This window comes from Arachis stenosperma, chromosome 1 (assembly GCF_014773155.1).
Source record: "Arachis stenosperma cultivar V10309 chromosome 1, arast.V10309.gnm1.PFL2, whole genome shotgun sequence".
NCBI lineage: Eukaryota > Viridiplantae > Streptophyta > Magnoliopsida > Fabales > Fabaceae > Arachis > Arachis stenosperma.
In genome coordinates this window covers 50,711,552-50,732,754 of record NC_080377.1, presented here as the reverse complement: position 1 = coordinate 50,732,754, position 21,203 = coordinate 50,711,552, and the positions used below count along the sequence as shown (strand labels likewise).

General features: G+C 36.3%; 1 protein-coding gene across 1 annotated transcript; it reads right to left on the bottom strand.

Annotated features, from left to right (window-relative positions):
* Positions 1-10,675: 10,675 nt before the first annotated feature.
* Positions 10,676-12,012, bottom strand: LOC130938944 (uncharacterized). Its single transcript, XM_057867194.1, has one exon. The coding sequence runs from the start codon at positions 11,748-11,750 to the stop codon at positions 10,842-10,844; it is 909 nt and encodes a 302-aa protein (XP_057723177.1). The 5' UTR covers positions 11,751-12,012; the 3' UTR covers positions 10,676-10,841.
* Between the last annotated feature and the right edge of the window lie 9,191 nt (positions 12,013-21,203).

The window sequence follows — 21,203 nt, the reverse complement described above, 5'->3', positions numbered from 1 at the left end:
AAACTAAACGACGCCGTGCAGTCTTATATTCAGTGTCAGTATGGCAAGTCAGAATCAATTCAATACTTTGTTTGTCGACTTAGTGCTAGAAATATATCCAATGACCAAATAATGTTTAAAATTGGATCTCGAGGACCAGTATAATAAGTTTTATTTTTGAAAGAATAAAATAATAAAAATTGTAAATAGAGATAATATTCAATTTGGTTACTGAACTTGCATGCGAGTATTAATTTAATCCCTAAAATTTCAATTGCCTCTATTTAGTTTTCAAACTTTGCAAATGTGACTCATCTTAGTTTTAGAATAATTTAGTTTTCAAACTTTGCAAATGTGACTCATCTTAGTTTTAGAATAATTTTTAACGCACAGACATTAACAGAACGCTGACGTAGACAGCCGGATGCCACGTTAAACTCTGTAAAATCACCTTATTTTTGTTTTAGCACTCAAATAGACAAAAATATGGTAAATAATATTATTAAAATTTTTCCTCTCAAAATAAATATTAATGTTGTTTTGAGTTTTTTGAGCATCAAAATTAAAACGACGTTTTATAAATTTTAAGACATTTGATTATCCATGTTAATATTCTATTAAAATTATCTTAAAAATTAATGTGAACCACGTTTATAAAATTTAAAAATTAAATAAAAATTATTAAAATATAAGAGATTAAACTAAAATTCACATGTATATTCAAAAACTAAATTAAGTACTGTTACGGTGGGTAACCGGAGATTAATAAATTGGATGGCGTTTGGCGGCCCAAGCGTATGAGGGAGGAGAACTCCGGGTGGATCAGCAACTCGGGATGCTCCGTCCGACTTGCGCGCGTGGATGAATGGGGGGTGGTACCTGCAAAGACACTCCGATGCCTAAGTTAGCAAGAGTGTGAGCAGGTCTAGAGAGTATTGGACTTAGGAATACCTGAGGCGTGTCAGTGTACTTATAGTGGTGAGCCAATAACCACCGTTGGAGTAGTGCCGTATCTTTAGGATAATAACCGTCCCATTATCTTGGGGAGGTTAAGATATGGCTTTATGAAGTGGTTAGAGAGATTTCAGGGGCGGTTACTCATTTGAATGGGTATTTATCTGCCAGCTAATCTCATAACCGACTTCTTCGTACTGAGTCGTGGTGGACACCGACCTCTTAAGTGGAGGTTGGTGCTTTACTAGGCTTAATCTATTGGATCAGGCCTTTCGATTGGACCTGGGCCTTTAACATTGGGCCAGGGTATGAACAGTGCCCCTACTTAAGCCCAAGATCCTTTTAAGGCTTGGGTTCAAGTATTTAACTCGGGTTCGTAGCCGACCTTCACGGGTTTTGAAACCGACGTGATTTTCGCGACCTTTTGTTTCTGACAGTTACGTCAATTCAAGCGTCGTGTCCGTTGGGGAAGCGTTTAGGGATTGAGGGCTTTGGTAACGGTGCAATCGCATTAATGACAACCTCGTTTTTACCATTATGCCCCTTAGCGTGTTTATAAATGCTTTCCCTCTCTTTCGTTTTTCCGTTTCTGCAAACTTTCAAACTTCTTCTTCCCTTGTTCGTGCTGCATTCTTGTGTTCGAAGATTTCTGCTCTCTCTAACCTTCATTTCTTGGATAAAGGTTAGTTTTATTTCTTCCATGTCATGCCTTATGTTTGCATGTTTTGTTTCGTGAGTGGATAGGTTGGCCTGTAGATTCTAGCCTCGTATCTCTCCTCTTTAGGGGCCGTGTTTTTTGATTTTTCTTTTTCTTTTTTCCTTTTGTAGGTTTCTGCCACTTTTCTTTATATAAAAAATGGCTTCCGTAGACGTTCTTTCTCAGTGGGTTGACGTTACGGTCCTTGGGGAGGAACCGTTGGTCGATGCTGAGTTCATCACTCATCTTCGTACTCATCACAGGCTCTGTACTTCGGAGGAGGACGAGCCAAAATATGAACTAATAATCCCGGGTCCTGAAGACCGGGTCTATTTTGGGAGAGAAAATGAGGCGGCCCCTCATTTTTTCTTTATGTATGAGTGCATGATCACCCGTTTGGGTGTTTTTCTTCCTTTCTCCAATTTCGAGATGTCTGTTTTGCATCACTGTAGAGTTGCCCCTACTCAACTTCACCCCAATTCTTGGGGTTTTCTGAAGATCTACCAGTTTATCAGCCATGCTCTGGACTTTCCGACCTCTTTGAAGATTTTCTTCTTTCTTTTCCATATGACTAAGCCCTTTAGTGGGCTAAACAACAAACAGCAGTGGGTATCCTTCCGAGCCATACAAGGTCGGAGGATTTTCACCCTTTTCGACGAATCTTTTCACGACTTCAAAAACTTCTTTTTCAAACTTCAAGCTGTAGAGGGTCACCACCCCTTTTTTCTGGATGAGCATTCCTCTCCCTGCTTCCCCCTTTATTGGTCGCCGCCTTCCTCTTGTGAAAAGTATGGTCCAGATGACCTGGACGAGGTGGAGGCGGCTATTGTGGGGTTTTTCCGAGAAGCGTGGGGGAAATCCCCATACTTGGATACCCGAAAAATCCTCCAGGGAACGCCGACTTTTGTTCAATCTCAATTAGGTAGTGCATGCATTCCTAATTTCCGAGTTGTTTCTGCCGACTTGCATTCTACCGACTTGTAATTTTTGTTATTTGTTTTCTTTTGTAGATATGGCAAAAAGGAACGCTCAGGAGGCCTACCAAAGGGTCCAGGAAGCCAAGGCGAAGTCCCGGGCTAGGTCCGGGGGTGCCAGGGCGATCACCTCTCCTCCTCCTCCTCCTCCTCCTCCTCCTAAGAACACTGGCACTCCTTCTCAACCCATTGTCATTTCTTCCTCAAGTTTGCCCCGACCACCCCCTTCTGCCCAAATTCTCTCCGAGCCCGAGAAGAAAAAGCGCAAGACTTTAGAGTCTGGCCCTTCTTCTTTTGATGGTGGGGTTAAGGCGGATGCTCTTGCATTCGTCCGAAAGAACATCTATCCTTTTATAAATATGGATGATGTTTCTGTTCGAAACCACCTTACCACCATGGCTGAGGAGAGTTTTAGGACGGCGGGTGTTTGTGGCAAACTTTTGGATATTTTCGAGAAGACTCCCCTCAGCTCTTTGGGAGCAACCTCAAAAGTTGAGGAGTTGGAGGGGAGGCTTCTTCTTTTTGAAAAACATGAGAAGGAGTTGAAGGAGGAGAGAGATAAATTGAGGAAGGAGAGGGATCACCTTAGGGAGGAGGTAGGTAAGCTGCGGGCTCAATGCACTTTGGAGGCAAATTTGAGGAAAACAGCGCAAGACAGCTACCACAGTTTATTTCAAGATATTGTTGCTGTGAGGAAGGACTTGCTGAACTCTCGGAACGCATACGCCGAGTTGGAGGACTCTATCGCCGATGGTGCCGAGGAGTCCTGGAGAATTTTCTTGGAACAAGTCAGAGTTATTGCTCCCGACTTGGACCTTTCTCCTTTACATCCCGACAAGGTAGTTATTGATGGCGCCATCGTGGATCCTCCTGTCCCCGAGGTCATTTCCGAGTCAGACCTGAAGACTCGGGGGCAGAGGATTATAGAGTCTCCTCCTCGTCCTAAGGATGCCTCGGGTTCTTCCTCCGTTCCTCCGGCCGGTCCTGGTGGCGCCCCTCCTGAGCCTAGCGGTGGTGATTCCTCGACTCCTTTGAAGAAATGACTCTTTATTTTTTATGGCTATATGGGGGCCCGGCCTGTGGGTCCCCTCTTTTTTAAACTTTGTTTCTCTGTTGGTGGTCGTGAACAATTTCTTTTTGGCCTTTTAAGGCCGTAAACAAAAAATATTTATGGCGATTGCCCCTTTTAAACGAGGGCGTAGAAAAATAAATGCCCTTTTTTTTTATAAGGGTTCTAAGTTACTTCGTGCGTGCATGCTTTTTTGATATATTTTTTGATCTTTTTTGAAGAAACCTCTTTGTTGGCTTGCTTTTCTCGAGCCTTTTTCGTTCAAGGGCTTTTATGCAGCCTTTAAACTTTTTCCAGGTTTTCCTATCTCTTTTGTTATCCTTTATACTCAACTTTACTTTAGTGAGCTTCTATGACTTAGGTTATTTTTGTGATGCGTTTTTCCTTTACTCGGAGCTCGGTTTTCTTTTACTCGGAGCTCTTTCGAGTTCGTTTTACTCGGATTTTCATTTCGACTTGAGAGTCGGATGATTCCTGAGTTCTTACGATCAACTCATATAACCTCTTTACGCCGACTTGTACCTCGTCGTTTTATCCTGACGACCATCTAGGTCGGTTCATGGGATTTTCACGCTTTGTCGAGCTTAAGTCGGCGCGTTTCGTAGAAAGACTTAGAATAAAGAAGGATGCTATAAGAGATATTGAAAAAGATCTTTATTGATTTGGAAGGTACCTTTTTGCTACTAAGGGTCTTGATAGCCTATTTTCCCTTAGCCTCTACTATGATGCCTCATTAAAAACCCTTCTCCAGAAAAAACCCTTTTCTTTGGGAAAAAACTCGTGAAGTTGGGAAAAGAGTACATCAGGGAGTAGAGTTCGCTTTTAACTGTAGTACCTTTTCATATTACAAGCATGCCACGACCTTGGTAGCTCAGTGTCATTTAGGTCGGTTACTTTATAATAACCCTTTCCTAAGACTTCTTTGACTTTGTATGGTCCCTTCCAATTTGCGGCGAGTTTTCCTTCTCCCGATTTGTTGACTCCAATGTCATTTCTGATTAGGACCAAGTCATCTGTAGCAAATGTTCTTCGAATGACTTTCTTGTTGTATCTTGTAGTCATTCTTTGCTTTAGTGCAGCTTCTCTTATCTGGGCTCCCTCTCGGACTTCGGGGAGCAAATCGAGCTCCTCTTTGTGCCCCTGTATATTTCCGACCTCATCGTGGAGAATTACCCTTGGGCTTTGCTCATTGATTTCTATTGGAATCATGGCTTCTACGCCATAGACTAATCTGAAGGGCGTTTCTCCTGTGGCGGATTGGGGAGTTGTCCTATAGGCCCATAATACTTGAGGGAGCTCTTCAGCTCAAGCTCCCTTTGCTTCCTGTAGTCTTTTCTTTAATCCTGCCAGTATGACTTTGTTAGCTGCCTCGGCTTGTCCATTGGCTTGTGGGTGTTCTACCGAGGTGAACTGGTGCTTGATTTTCAGACTGGCTACTAGATTTCTGAAGGTGGCGTCGGTGAATTGGGTTCCATTGTCTGTGGTGATGGAATAAGGTATTCCATACCTTGTGATGATGTTTTTGTAGAGGAACCTGCGACTTCTTTGAGCGGTGATAGAGGCTAATGGTTCTGCTTCTATCCACTTTGTGAAGTAATCTATTCCCACGATCAAATACTTGACTTGCCCTGGTGCTTGGGGAAAAGGACCTAACAAATCCATTCCCCATTTTGCGAAAGGCCAGGGGGAAGTGATACTGATGAGCTCTTCTGGTGGAGCTACGTGGAAATTTGCGTTCATCTGGCACGGCTGGCATTTTTTCACAAAGTCTGTGGCATCTTTCTGCAAGGTCGGCCAATAGAATCCTGCTCGGATTACTTTCCTGGCCAGTGACCTTGCTCCGAGATGGTTTCCGCAGATCCCACTATGTACTTCCTCCAACACCTCGGTGGTTCTTGAGGTCGGTACGCACTTCAGCAATGGTGTTGATATCCCTCTTCTGTAAAGGATATTTCTCACCAAAGTATAATGTTGTGCTTCCCTTCGGATCTTTTTAGCTTCTTTCTCCTCTTTGGGGAGGATGTCGAATTTCAGGTATTCGACTAAGGGATTCATCCATCCGAGGTTTAGGCCGGCTACCTCAAGTACCTCTTGTTCATCCTCTGTTTTTGATACCGAGGGCTCTTGGAGGGTTTCTTGGATCAGGCTTCTGTTGTTCCCTCCGGGTTTGGTGCTTGCTAACTTGGATAGGGCGTCAGCTCTGCTATTTAGATCCCGAGTTATATGCTTAACTTCGGTTTCCGCAAAGTGCCCAAGGTGCTCCAAGGTTTTTTCCAAGTACCTCTTCATATTGGGGTCCTTTGCCTGATACTCTCCGCTTATTTGGGAGGTCACCACCTGTGAGTCGCTGTATACCATCACCTTTGTAGCGCCAACTTCTTCCGCTAATTTTAATCTGGCTATCAAGGCTTCATATTCTGCCTGATTGTTTGAAGCCGGAAATTCGAATTTTAAGGAGACCTCTATTTGGGTTCCTTTTTCATCTACCAGTATTATGCCTGCGCCGCTTCCTGTTTTGTTGGAGGATCCGTCTACATAGAGTTCCCATGTAGTCGTCTTTTCCTCTTGTTCTCCTGCATATTCTGCGATGAAGTCGGCGAGACATTGGGCTTTAATTGCTGTCCGAGTTTCATATCTCAAATCAAACTCGGAGAGCTCTATTGCCCATTGAACCATTCTCCCTGCAACATCCGTCTTTTGGAGGATTTGCTTCGTGGGTTGGTTCGTACGGACTCTTATTGTGTGAGCCTGAAAGTAAGGTCGTAGCCTTCGTGAGGCTATTACTAAGGAGTAGGCAAACTTTTCTAGTTTGTGGTACCTTAGTTCAGGGCCTTGTAGGACCTTACTGGTAAAGTAAACCGGGTGTTGCCCGTCCTTGTCTTCTCTGATCAGAGCTGATGAGACAGCCCTGTTTGCCACAGATAGGTATAGGACAAGGTCTTTTCCCGGTATTGGTCGTGTTAAGATAGGAGGTTGACTTAGGAATCTTTTGAACTCTTGGAATGCCTCCTCGCATTCCAAAGTCCATTCAAATTGGCATCCCTTCCTCAATAAAGAAAATAGTGGAAGGGATTTCAGTGCCGATCCCGCCAAAAATCTGGAGAGGGCTGCAAGTCGGCCATTGAGCTGTTGAACCTCTCTCAAACAAGTCGGGCTTTTCATTTCTAGGATGGCTCTGCATTTGTCGGGATTGGCCTCAATCCCTCTTTGTGTTAGCATGAAGCCTAGAAATTTCCCTGCTTCTACTGCGAAGGCGCATTTTGCGGGATTTAGTCTCATCCCATGCAACCTTATAGTGTTGAAGACTTGTGAGAGGTCGGTTAAGAGGTCGTTTTCTTGCTTGGTTTTTACTAACATGTCGTCGACGTATACCTCCATTAGGCTCCCTAAATGGGGGGAAAACAATTTGTTCATCAGCCTTTGATACGTGGCTTCTGCATTCTTTAGTCCGAATGGCATGACCACGTAGCAATAGTTGGCTTTTGGCGTGATGAATGATGTTTTCTCCTGGTCGGGTTCATGCATCGGGATTTGGTTATATCCCGAGTAGGCATCCATGAATGATAGGTATTGGTACCCCGAGCTGGAGTCCACCAGGGTATCAATACTCGGTAGAGGATAAGGGTCCTTAGGACATGCCTTATTCAAGTCGGTATAGTCGACGCACATTCTCCATTTACCATTCTGTTTCTTGACTAGCACTACATTGGCTAGCCACGTTGGGTATTTGACCTCTCTAATAAAGCCGGCTTCCAAGAGCGCCTGTACTTGTTCTTCTACTATTGAGGCTCGTTCTGGGCCGAGCTTGCATCTTCTTTGCTGTACAGGTCGGGACCCTGGGAAAACCGAGAGCTTGTGAGACATGAGCTCGGGATCGATCCCGGGCATGTCGGAAGCCTTCCATGCGAAAAGGTCGGAATTAGCTCTTAGGAGCTCTCCCAACCTTTGTTTTAGGGTTTCCCCTAGGTTGGCTCCTATGTAAGTGTTTTTTCCTTCCTCCTCACCGACTTGTATCTCCTCGGTTTTTCCTCCCGGTTGGGGTCGCCGTTCTTCTCTGGTCCTCGTGCCGCCTAGCTCTAGGGTGTGGACTTCTTTGCCTCTTCCTCTCAGATTTAGGCTTTCGTTATAGCACTTCCTTGCCAATTTCTGATCTCCCCTGACCGTTGCTATTCCTCCTGGAGTCGGGAATTTCATGCAAAGGTGAGGAGTCGATACCACTGCTCCCAGGCGATTAAGGGTAGTTCTGCCGATTAAGGCATTGTAGGCTGACCCTTCATCGATGACTATGAAGTCTATGCTCAAAGTCCTTGATTTTTTCCCTTTTCCGAAAGTGGTGTGAAGGGGTAAAAATCCCAGTGGTTTTATTGGCGTGTCCCCTAACCCATATAGGGTGTCGGGGTAGGCTCTCAACTCTTTTTCATCTAACCCTAGCTTGTCGAAGGCGGGCTTGAAAAGGATGTCCGCCGAGCTTCCTTGGTCCACTAGGGTTCTGTGGAGATGGGCATTGGCTAGGATCATAGTTATCACCACGGGATCATCATGCCCGGGGATTATTCCTTGCCCATCTTCTTTTGTGAATGAGATAGTGGGGAAGTCGGGTGTCTCTTCCTCGACTTGGTAAACTCTTTTGAGATGTCTTTTGTGAGAAGATTTGGTGATCCCGCCTCCCGCAAATCCTCCTGAGATCATATGGATATGTCTCTCTGGGGTCTGTGGTGGCGGATCTCTCCTGTCCATATCATCTCGCTTTCTCTTCCCATGGGTATCCGACCTCTCCATGAGATATCTATCAAGCCGACCTTCTCTAGCCAGCTTTTCTATCACATTTTTGAGGTCGTAACAGTCGTTGGTGGAGTGACCATATATTTTATGGTACTCGCAATACTCACTGCGGCTTCCCCCTTTTTTATTTTTGATAGGTCTTGGGGGTGGCAGCCTTTCAGTGTGGCAAATCTCTCTGTATACATCCACTATAGAAGTTTTTAGCGGAGTATAAGAGTGATATTTCCTGGGCCTTTCGAGACCGATTTCTTCCTTCTTCTTGACTTCCCTTTCCCTCTCCTTAGATGAGGAAGTGGGTCCAGGTCGCCAGCTCAGGTCTCTTAATTTTGCATTCTCTTCCATGTTGATGTACTTCTCGGCTCTTTCTTGTACATCACTTAGAGAAACGGGGTGTCTTTTAGATATGGACTGTGAGAAAGGACCTTCTCTGAGCCCATTGACTAGCCCCATTATGACTGCCTCTGTGGGCAGGTCTTGTATCTCCAAACATGCTTTGTTGAACCTTTCCATATAGGCTCGCAAAGACTCTCCGACCTCCTGTTTTACTCCCAGGAGGCTCGGTGCATGTTTTACTTTATCTTTCTGAATTGAAAACCTCATCAGAAACTTCCTTGAGAGGTCTTCAAAGCTGGTGATTGATCTTGGTGGGAGGCTATCGAACCACTTCATTGCCGCTTTCGACAAAGTGGTCGGGAAAGCTTTGCATCTCGTAGCGTCGGAGGCATCGGCTAGATACATCCGACTTTTGAAGTTGCTTAGATGATGCTTTGGGTCCGTGGTCCCGTCATAGAGGTCCATATCAGGGCTTTTAAAGTTTCTCGGAACTTTTGCCCTCATGATGTCCTCACTGAAGGGATCCTCTCCACCCGGGAATTGATCTTCTTGGTCGTCACGGGAGTTATGGCCCTTGAGGGAGGATTCTAGCTGTAAGAGTTTTCTTTCTAACTCTTTTCGCCGTTCCATCTCCTCTTTGAGGTACCTTTCAGTTTCTTTCTGCTTCTCCCGCTCTTGCTCCAATTGTTCTAAGCGACTGTGGACCAACCCCATTAGTTCAGTTACGTGGGATGGTCCACCCTTTTCCGATTCTCGCTCGTCTGAAGGATTTGCCTTCGGGTTTTTTACCCCGGAGGTGCCTTCTCTATGTTGATCATTAACTTCCTGGTGGAGGGTTACATCCACGTTGTCATTACCTGCGTTCAGATTCTCTTCTTCGGAATCCGTTTCCGCATGGACTTCTTCGTGGAATCTATCCGCCATTGATGGATGATCTCTCGGGTCCCCGGCAACGGCGCCAATGTTACGGTGGGTAACCGGAGATTAATAAATTGGATGGCGTTTGGCGGCCCAAGCATATGAGGGAGGAGAACTCCGGGTGGATCAGCAACTCGGGATGCTCCGTCCGACTTGCGCGCGTGGATGAATGGGGGGTGGTACCTGCAAAGACACTCCGATGCCTAAGTTAGCAAGAGTGTGAGCAGGTCTAGAGAGTATTGGACTTAGGAATACCTGAGGCGTGTCAGTGTACTTATAGTGGTGAGCCAATAACCACCGTTGGAGTAATGCCGTATCTTTAGGATAATAACCGTCCCATTATCTTGGGGAGGTTAAGATATGGCTTTATGAAGTGGTTAGAGAGATTTCAGGGGCGGTTACTCATTTGAATGGGTATTTATCTGCCAGCTAATCTCATAACCGACTTCTTCGTACTGAGTCGTGGTGGACACCGACCTCTTAAGTGGAGGTCGGTGCTTTACTAGGCTTAATCTATTGGATCAGGCCTTTCGATTGGACCTGGGCCTTTAACATTGGGCCAGGGTATGAACAAGTCCTATCACAAATTTTATCTCTAAAAAAACTTTAATAAATATGTCAATACAATAAACAAAATACCTTCATTTAATCATTACATATCACTCCAAAAATAGTTAATATCACAAGACTATTTAAATAAATAAATAAAACACAAAAATAACACTAAACAACGGATTGCCAAGAGCTGGCCATCATATTATAAAAATGCTAACATAATATCTAACAAGAATTGGAATAAAACGCAAATTTGTTTTTCATTCACACTACTATTAACTGCACCGAAACCTTAGCTTACACTTTTCAAATGAATATTTATCAACCCAATTTTCTCATAATTACACAAAAATGTTTTTTAAAAAAAAAGTGAAAATTGCGTTGATACAGATTCAATCAGAATGGGGACAATTTGTTACAATATAAAAAAAAATTAGTTCTCAGAATGGTCGAAACCCCGATAATAATAAACAAACATACATACATTAACCCGCAATAAAAAAATAATAAAACAGAAATAATATTTAAGAAAAAAAATAAAGGAAGAAAGAAAGGTAAATAATTTCCTTTCCATTTTTCTTTACAATCTGTAAATAATAAGAAAACAGGGCAACACGGCCCGCGAGTCGAACACTAACAACTCGCCGTTTTCCCCACTCACCGAGTCAAACCCAACTCGCTTCTCCAACCCCGAGTCAGCGATCCCGAGTTGCTTCGAGACCCGACCCGCAACTACCCGGCAAACGAGCATCGCCCTCCTTCCCCTGCCGCCGCCGGCGCTCTCGTGTGCACCACCACTGCCGGAAAACGTGCAGATTGTCGAGCCCTTCCTCTCCGGAAACGACCACACCGCGGCGGCGCCGTCCTCCGTGGGACCCAAGCATTGGAACCGCATAACCTCATTCCCGTCCGCCACGCACCGCGCATTCTCCTTCTCCCAGTTGCTCCCTTCCTCGCCCATCAGGCCTGCAGAACATGCCGCGGCCCGGGCCTTAACACCCTCGCGAAACTCCTCGAACCGCGAAACCGTCCGGGCCCCGTTCTGGATCTTGAATATCACCTCCACACGGCCCGGGAACGGTTTTGGGCCCCAACTCGTGTGAAATATAATCTCCACTACATTCCTCGAAGGATGCCCGTCGGGCAGCTCTGTCACGGGCCTTGCTGACGTGGCTGCAGTGCTCTGCGAGCGGTTCATGGAAGCCTTCGGACCCAAAGCTGTGTCCAATTCGGGCTTGGTCGACGCCGGGTATCTCGAACTCGGATGCTTCTCAAGAAGACTATTCTTGTTTTTCCTTGACCTCGGCATGGGCTTTGGCATGGGCTTGGGCTTCGGCATGGGCTTTGGAATATCAACCATTTCTTTAATGGTCTGGAAGCTCCTCCTGCAGCTAGCACTGGGTATCAATATTTTGCTGGGGGTAGGATGGTAAACATCTTCAAATGCTCTTGACTTGCAATGCAACGATTTCACCCATCCACTTGCCATTACATTAAGTAATGTAATGCAATTGCACTGTTAGAAGCTGAAACGGTTCTTGGTTTTTTCCGTCACAAGAGAGTTTCCATGCTAAGGCCTAAGAGAGAAGAGAAGAGATAGTGGGAAAAGATACATTGGCCATGGCGCCACAATAAATGGGGATTTTATTAGGGTTTCCTTTTTCTTTCTTTCTTTCTTTCTTCTTTCTATTTTTTCTATTTTTTATTTTTTTTTTGTCACTCCGTATGCGTTACGAAATCAAGGTTATGCGCTTCTCAAGATATGGGAAGTGCCCGCGTGGATTCTGTCTCATTCTTTTATGACTCTGATCGGAAAAAGAAATCTTACATTAATTAGCAAAATTGAAACTCATCACACCAATAGCTTCAATTTCGTCCGCACGATTACTTTTTGGGCCTTTGTGCTTCTACACTTCTCACTTATTCTTACCTCATCTTACTCTGTCTTATTAACGTAATTAAGGTCATAAATATTTCAGTTATTGCTTGGATTTGTTTCGAATTCTAGACAAGTTATGTGATTTTCTCTTTATTAGCTTGGATTATTCCTAAAGGATATTCCCGTTTTAGACTCAAATGAAACATATGTTTAGTCACTCTATATGAAGGATTTTTTATATAACAATATGTCTAAAACTCAAAGACAATATAAAAATACGTATATTTGATATTTAGTGTTCATAAAAAAATTATTTTTTATTGTAATATGTTTAGTTATTCTATTCTGAAACTTTTAATATTTTTGTGATTAATCATTTTGCTAAAAATTGTGTAAAATAGTATGTATAAATATTAAATATATACAAATATATAATAGATAATTTTTAATATTTATAATGCATTTTTGTTAGGATAATGAATTATTGAATTAGATATTTTTCTTATGGTGACAATATATAACTAAAATGTTTCTACAAATAATATATACAAATTTAATACTACTATGATTTAATAATTATGGAGTAAGATGTAACACTCAAATAGTAAATGGCTTTTATATTAGCGGTTTTAAAATAGTACAGTATGCAAAACGTAGCCTTGTTATCAACCGCACTCTATCTTGAGGTTACGACTTTGAAGGAAACTCCAATCACCAATTAATTTTCCGCTAACATAATCCCATCAAAATTAACAAATTTTGACGAGTTAGAAGGAAATAAAAGAAGTAGCAACTATTATTAGGTCATTTTAATATGATTATATTATGGTGATTATAGTAATTATAGTGTTTTAAAATATACTGTTAAAATTTAAATAATATTTTTTTTATTATTAAACAACACTTTTTAAAAAATGTTACCTAAAAAAATATTACCAAAATAAAAAAAATAACGTGTCTTTAATTTTAACCATACTTATATAATTATCATGATTATTGACTTGCTGTAGAATAATCGTATTAGAATTTAATTATCTTGCTATTACTAGTTGAAAATTTGAATAACGTTACAAGTAGGAGTAGTTGCTTAATTAGTAGTAGCATTATACACGGAGTTTGGTACATACGAAAACTCGTGTAGAAATTTGAGAGACAACGTGGACAAACATTCTTTCACAATACCGTAAGATTGAATTATTTTCTTTCTTTAATTTGTGTTCTCATCTACTGTGAATAGTAATAATTAAGTACAATTTTGCTGTCCTTGCTGAGTTGCTATTTTGATTGAGTAATTTCTACTTCTCAATTCCAACATCATGGCACCACCCCCACTCTGCAAAGACATGTTATGAGACATTATAGACTCTGATGAGAAGTTAATAAGTGCTCTGATTAAGAGTTGGAATGACACATTATTGCAATTTAGTATGCAATGGTCCTTACGGGTAGCTTATTTACAATGAGAATATATATGTTATTTGAATATTTAAATGTTTAGTATTAACTATTTTTATTTCAAATTATTCTAACACATCCGAAACTCTATGTAAAGAAAACTTTTAATCAAAGATTTTTCCTAAAAGAGTAAAATCTTAACTTTATTAAGTCATAGAGGTATAAACATTTTACATGTTCAAAATGAAAAACAATAGATAACTAATTTTTAATTAGTCAACATTAGTCAATTTTAGAATTTAGATTTATAATTTATAATTTAGAATTAAAAATTTATAATTAAAATCTAAAACTTAAATTAAATAAAATACTTTAAAAAATTCACTAATATTAAATAAAAAATATTTCTTTAGTATTACTCATTCAAAATAAACATTTTCCTTTAATTGCTTAACCAATGCCTTTAGCTAATCCTAAGAAAACTCAGGTGTTAAAAATACATATCACAACAAAATTCAAAAAGACTTGTAGTAGTACAAATGTTTAGATATTCAAAAATCATTGTCCTATCAAATGATGACATAAGGACAAAATCTAAGCCTTATAGCTGTTGAGTTGTGGGTGGCAGACTGTTATTACATAAAAAGAAAAAGAAAAATATTCAAATAGGCAAGAGGATATTCATTTGAACTTTTTGGTGAAAAAAATGTGACAGATATTCATTTGAACTCTTTAAGGAAAATAAAAATGTCTTTTTCTTCTCTCTTTTTTTTCACATGAAATTTTTATATGAATCAGCAAAATTTCAGTTGGTGAGTCAACAATCAAGTGAAGTCGTTTTCTAATAATGAAGGCTTTTTGGGCCAACCATGCTCTACCATCAAACAAACCTTTCCTTTGAAATGCTTGGTGGCATTGTCGAATCTTGAAATCAAAGCAATGAATCCACCATCAACCATTACTATTAAGCTGCAGGTTCTGCCTCGTCAGGTTGAAGTTTCAATGCAACAGTAATAACTGCGACACAGGAACGGGACCCTCAACACAGTAAAAGCTTTTCTTTCTTTTTTTTTTTGACATTTTTACCGCGGAATAAAGTGACATAATCAAATGATCAAGAAATACATGATTACATTCTATACCCGTAATGAAATTTTAATGTCAAATTTAGGGTAAAAAACTAAAATAAGTCATGGGGAGATACATATTATCTGAATCAGCCAAAACAAAATCCGATTTACCAATCAATTAATGTACAAATTCATGTAGTTTGAATCACTTCGTTTTGAATTTGACTTGAATGTAATTCGAATCATACAACTTCGAATTTGAATTGATGCAATTCGAATTACTATCACACGTGAATTCAACATAATTCGAATTGAAAAGGTTCGAATTACTCCCAAGTATCAAATCCTATGTAATTCGAATGATGTTGATTCGAATTACACATTGTACAATAAGATACTAAAAAGATATTATATAATATAAAAAAATCTAAAAAAAGTATAAAACAAGATTATAACAAATTAATTTTAGTATAAAATTATTAAATATAAATTAATTTTAACTCCTATTAGTACATTGAATTAAAAATAACGTATAAAAATGTACTTGTATTTATTAAATTTTAATAACATATAAAAATTTAATGACTTTTTAAATATTTTTTTATAATAGGAGTACATTTTTATATACTTTAAATATTTTATAAAAAGATTATTTAATAAAATGTGGTGTATGTTTATCATACAAAAATAAAGTGTTGTGCCATATAATAACATTATAACATTTTAAATCAATTTTTTTCAAGGATTTTAGATTAAAAGCAGCACATGAAAAAGTATTATTGGTATTTTAAAGCTAACTTAATTAAAAAAGATAGAACTGTATTTTTTAAAATTTTATGTACATAGTTAGGCTAATTTTTTTTAATATTGATCAAAGATGTGTGTTACATTAGATTATTTGGTTTCAGATAAGTTTTACTTTACTATAATTTTTTTTTTACTTCTTAGAAGACATAAATCTAAAAAATTTTATAAAACGTTAATGATATTTTCTTTTAAATTAATTTATAAAATTTTTTAGATTTGTGTCTTCTAAAAAGTAAAAAAAAAAATTACAGTAGAGTAAAACTTACCTAAAACCAAATAACCTAGTGTAACACTACCCATATTAATGCCCTAGTACTGATGACTCTGCCAAACGGATTTGAATGACCTATACAAGAACTAAGTGTGTGATTGGATTACAGTTTATAAATGGAGATTTGTATAAAATTGATTTTGTAAAATTAATTTTGATCAAAAGTGAATTGGTATTAACGTGGTTTATGTTTGGTAATTTTTATTCAAAATAAATTATAGTAAACTAAATATTATTTAGATTACATTATTTAAAATCACTTTTAGATGAAAAATTACAGAAAAGGACATGAATTTAAATAATTATTGTATGTTATCATATAATTTTATTTTAAATATTTAAATAAATTTTAATATTTTTTTAATATTTTCAATATTCTTTAGTACTCTAATAGGATTAATAAAATGATAATACAAATTAAAAAAATATTTCATACAAAAAAAAATAACAATAACGGTAAAAAAAACTCATATAAGAAAATTAGAAATTTTATAAAAAATAATAATATACATAAAAGAGTATTAAAAAAAATTATAAAAAAATAATAAACATATAAATATGAAGAACATAATTAATACATAGAACATAAAATTTAATCCAACGTAAAAAAATTAATAAGAAAGTTAAAATTTTTAGTTTTTAATAAACCAATGTTAAAAATAAAAATTACTTTTGTCTTTACATAATAAAAATATTACCAAATATAAAAATAAAGCGTTCAAGAAAATCAAAATGCAAATCTAAACACCCCCTAAGTAGTGAGCCATAAACCTAGTTGTTGCTTCAAGTTGTTATCTATCTTAATAACATATGCATCCAAAATCCTTTTTAGCAAATGTTTTAAATTGCACCTATTCCTCTTATGAAAAGTCCTGACAGCAAAAGTCAAAAGAGTATGAAAATTCCACCTACCATTAATAATTCTTAATTAATCCACCTATAATTTAGGTGATATTATAGCCAATATATATTTTAAAAGAATTATTACAACCTATATATATATATATATATATATAGTTAGAATGAATAAGTAACTCATAAATTGAATAAATTATCTAAAATAGTATTCAAAAGTTTATATTAGATACAAAAATAATTTTAATAGATACTAATGATAAATAAATTTCTAAAAATTTAAAAAATGCGATAAAAAATATTAAATATATATTCTAAAAAAATTTTAAAGATCAGATTTTGATACAAATTTTTATAAGTAATATTATAAAAATAAGATTTTTTTATCTTTAAAATTTGATAATTTTATGTTAAGAAATTTTTTTATATTTTTTTGTGAATGATAAAATTTTTAAAAAATAAAGAAAAATTAAAAATCAAATTTTACTCTGATTTTTTTTATACACCTTCTAAATATTTAGTCAAATATTGCCGCTAAAATTCGGATCAAATAGATAAGTCGTTTGTTAAATATGAAAGTTTTTGTTACTTATAAAAAATATAATATTTATTGATTATTTTTGTTGCATTTTTAAATATTCAAGAACTATTTTGTCGATAATATCTTTTAAAAATTATTTTGTCAACATCTGAATATATAGGTACCAAATTAGTAGTTAACTCATTTTTTATAGTGTATATATATTTTTTATAAATCTAAATATTGGATAAGATAGAGCAAATAACATATAATGAAGATATATTATCTATACCAAATTTAATTTATTAAAATCAAATGGTAATAATAGAAGGATAAAATGGTACTCAAGGTTCATGTCTCTGATAAAAAATTTTTTAAAAGATATTAACGACAAAAAAGACCTCGAAAGATTTAAAAATACGACAAAAAGAATTAAATATTAAATATATATTCTAAAAAAAACTTTAAAAAATCAAATTTTGATATATTTTTTGCAACTATATTAAAAAAAAGATATTTTTATCCTCAAAAATTAGTAATTTTATGTCAAATAAATCTTTTATTTCTTTTAGTGTAAATGACCATATTTTTTAAAAAATAAAAAAAATCTAAAAATCAAAATTTTACTCTAAATTTTTTATGCGCCTTCTAAATATTTATTTAAACATAGTCACAAAAATTCGGATCAAATGAATAAGTTGTTTGCTAAATACAAAAATTTTTTGTCACTTACAACAAATATAATACTTATTAATTATTTTTATCGCATTCTCAAATTATTTAGGAGTTGTTTTGTCGATAACATTTTTTAAAGTTTTTTTTGTTAGCAACTTAAATTTTTGGTAACAAATTAATAATTAACCCTAATCGAAGAACTCTTTGTTTTTTTATATGTTTAACAAATATTTTATATTGTTTTTTAAATATATAAAATTACACAAATAATTTTGGATTGAGATAAAATTTTTTAGAAATAACTTTTAATATATAAAAACTTAATTAAATAATAAATTTTTTTACAAAAAGATTTATCTAATATATATGCTAAGAATACATAATAAACTTATTATTAATAAAAAAATTTAAATATTTTTATTTAATAAATATAAATAAATATATTAAAAATTTAAATTTTTTATATTTTTAATAAATTTTTTTATTTTATAATTTTAATATTTTTTTAGGATATATGCTAGATAAACCCATATATATAATCTTCTGGGCTCATGGGAATTTGAAGTGGAACAGCTAGGATGCGGAATAGAAGAATATAAAGAGAATGGAAACTGGCACAAACTAGCTAGCAAGGATAATGAAAAGTTGAAAACAAAAAACCACTAAATGTTAGTTAACTAGTAAACGACAGGTTTTTTTTTTTCCACTTTGGTTATTTTAAATATTTGTTTTTTTTTTTTTGGTTTACAATATTTGTTTATTAACAGTGAATGGAATGGCAATTGCATACACTGTTTGATTTGTTTATAACTATATACATATGGGGCCTGCATAGGCTAGTCTAGGAACATCTTGGAGTTTGGGAATGTTATAGGGACAATGTCTTTTAGCAGTCAAGGTCCATTAGAAGCAGACAACTTCATTGAGATAAACAAATCTCTCTTATAAATTTATAATTATATGCGCTTCAATAATGATGACATGCCAATTATCAAAGACCAAATGGTCCAAAAAGATGTGGATTAGTGCTCATTTCATGCAATTAATTTAATTAGGAGCCCAAGTGGGAATAGATAGATTCAAATTGAATAATAATACTATTAGTAACACTATCCATGAAATTATTGTTTTAGGTTTAGAGTTTTATATTTGAATTATAGGAATAAAATAGGTTTAGTTGGAGACTATTACTCTATTTAACTAAGGTAAAGTGTATATTTTTTAATATCAGGAACTAAAATAATATAGAAAAATATTTTTTTATCATTAATATTTTAATTAATTTTTAATTTTATTTTTAATATTTAAAATATTTTATTTATTTTTTGTCTTCTATTTAAAATTAAATTTTTTTAAAAAATTATTTTTCTTCTATTATTATCTTCTTTCTTCTCTTATTTTTCTACTATTTTTATTTTCAAATTACTACAATCACTATGACTACTACAATTACGATTTTAGCCACTATTTAGAATAAAATCATAATAGGAAACGATATTTTTAGAAGCAAAAGAATATTAATTTTGATGGAAGACTAAAATAGGACGAAAAAAGATGTTTGAAATAAAAATAGGATATTTCAAATATTAGGGGATAAAATTAGGACTTAGATCAAATATTAAAAATAAAAATATTTTATCCAAAATATTTTTAACATTTAATTTCATTCAATTTCGTCTTTAATATTTAAAATAATAAGCTTCGAATTTATCCTTAATATTAATTTTTTGATAGCCAACTGTTATTCAACATTTTGTTTCGAATTTTACCATTAAATATTTCTTTCATTCTCAATTTCAACCCTAAACCAGTTCCACTCTTAACCTTGAATCTCCACTACCCTTCACCACTATACGGCACTACCAATATCCTTCTCCTCTACTACCACCACCCCCATAACAACCATGCCATTGCCTTACACCTTCATTGCCACCACTTCCGCAACAACCACCACTTTTTTCATCCCACAACTATTGTAACATCCTATCACCCTAACCCTTACCTCTAGCTGTAAAGTAAAGGACGATAACGTGTCACGACAATTCTAAAACTCCATACAATAGTATATAATAAAGAATTATTAAAACTAGAAGCCTGATAAAAGAAAAGAAGACCAAAGATGTACATTTTTCAGTATATCAGTGATCCATCATTCCATTCTGAGTCCTAGACTCGTCTCAACCACCATCAATTTATAATTTCCATAACTCATTGTCAGTGATCATCCACACTATACTCCGCCTTCTCACTCAACCAAATCCGTTCTCAGTACTCCAGAAACCTATTTTACAAGAAAATATCTAATTAAACTTACCCAAGGCATCCCCATGTTTTGACACCTAAAAACAAACTAAAAGATCTTAGATAAGTGTTACCGAAGTTTACAAGCTTTCCAGGAAGGTAAAACGGACAAAAACAATATTTTTATTGAAAAACAGGGCAGTGTGCGTACGCATAGGGTTGTGCGTACGAACACGCAAAAAGATTTTCAAGAAGTGTGCGTACGCATAGAAGTGTGTGTACGCACAAAAGGTAAAAGTTTTCATTTTAAACGCGCGCACAGATGGGTACGATCGCCCTGACCAGACTGCCATTCCCAGCATGTGCGTGCACACGAAGCTGTGTGTACTCACAGCTTGCAAATTTCGTAGGGTGTGTGTGCGCACCAGAGTGTGAGTGCGCACAAGGGTGTGCGTACGCACAAGGGTGTGCGTACGCACGTTTTCAAAAATACACAGGGTGTGCATGCGCACAAGTCAAAATTAGCCACTGATAAGAGCACGCGCACAGCAGTGTGCCTGCGCACACAAACCAGAAATCATAAAATTATGCAACATCACAAAATTCAATTTTTGACACCAAACTTTAAACGGTCATAACTTCCTCTACAAAAATTCATTTTCTACAAACTTTATATCAATTTAAAGTTCTCAAAGCCATCTTTGATTTAAAACAAGTTTCATTCAATTTTAAGTTTTGAGACTCAAGTTATGATCCATTAAAGTTCTCCAAAATCTATTTTTACCAAAGTTCACTAATTTCTCAAATCCTTAAAACTCATAACTAAAACGAAATAAAAACCACACCAAACTCCAATTTACCTCAGAATTTACCCTTTTGTGTCTCATTCTATCAACCTTACCAAGTTTCCATTCACATTACCTAATTCTCAACTCCAATGAACAACTATATCATATTAAAACAATTTTTCACCCAACACAATCATCAATTACACTTATATCATTTACAATCATCATAATCAAACTCATTCAACTTCAATCTCAAACTTCAAATATCATTTATCAACCTCAACATCATAATTCATTAAAATATTCAAATTCATCAAAGCATCATACATCCTCAACAATCTCAACAACCATTTCAATCCAACCTATCCTATGGGTCACTAGCCTAAGTGTCTAGAAATATTATATATTACATAGAGAAAACCAAAACCATACCTTGGCCAA

Excerpts from the sequence above, each read along its gene's own strand:
- LOC130938944 (XM_057867194.1), bottom strand. The coding sequence starts at position 11,750 with ATGGCAAGTGGATGGGTGAAATCGTTGCATTGCAAGTCAAGAGCATTT.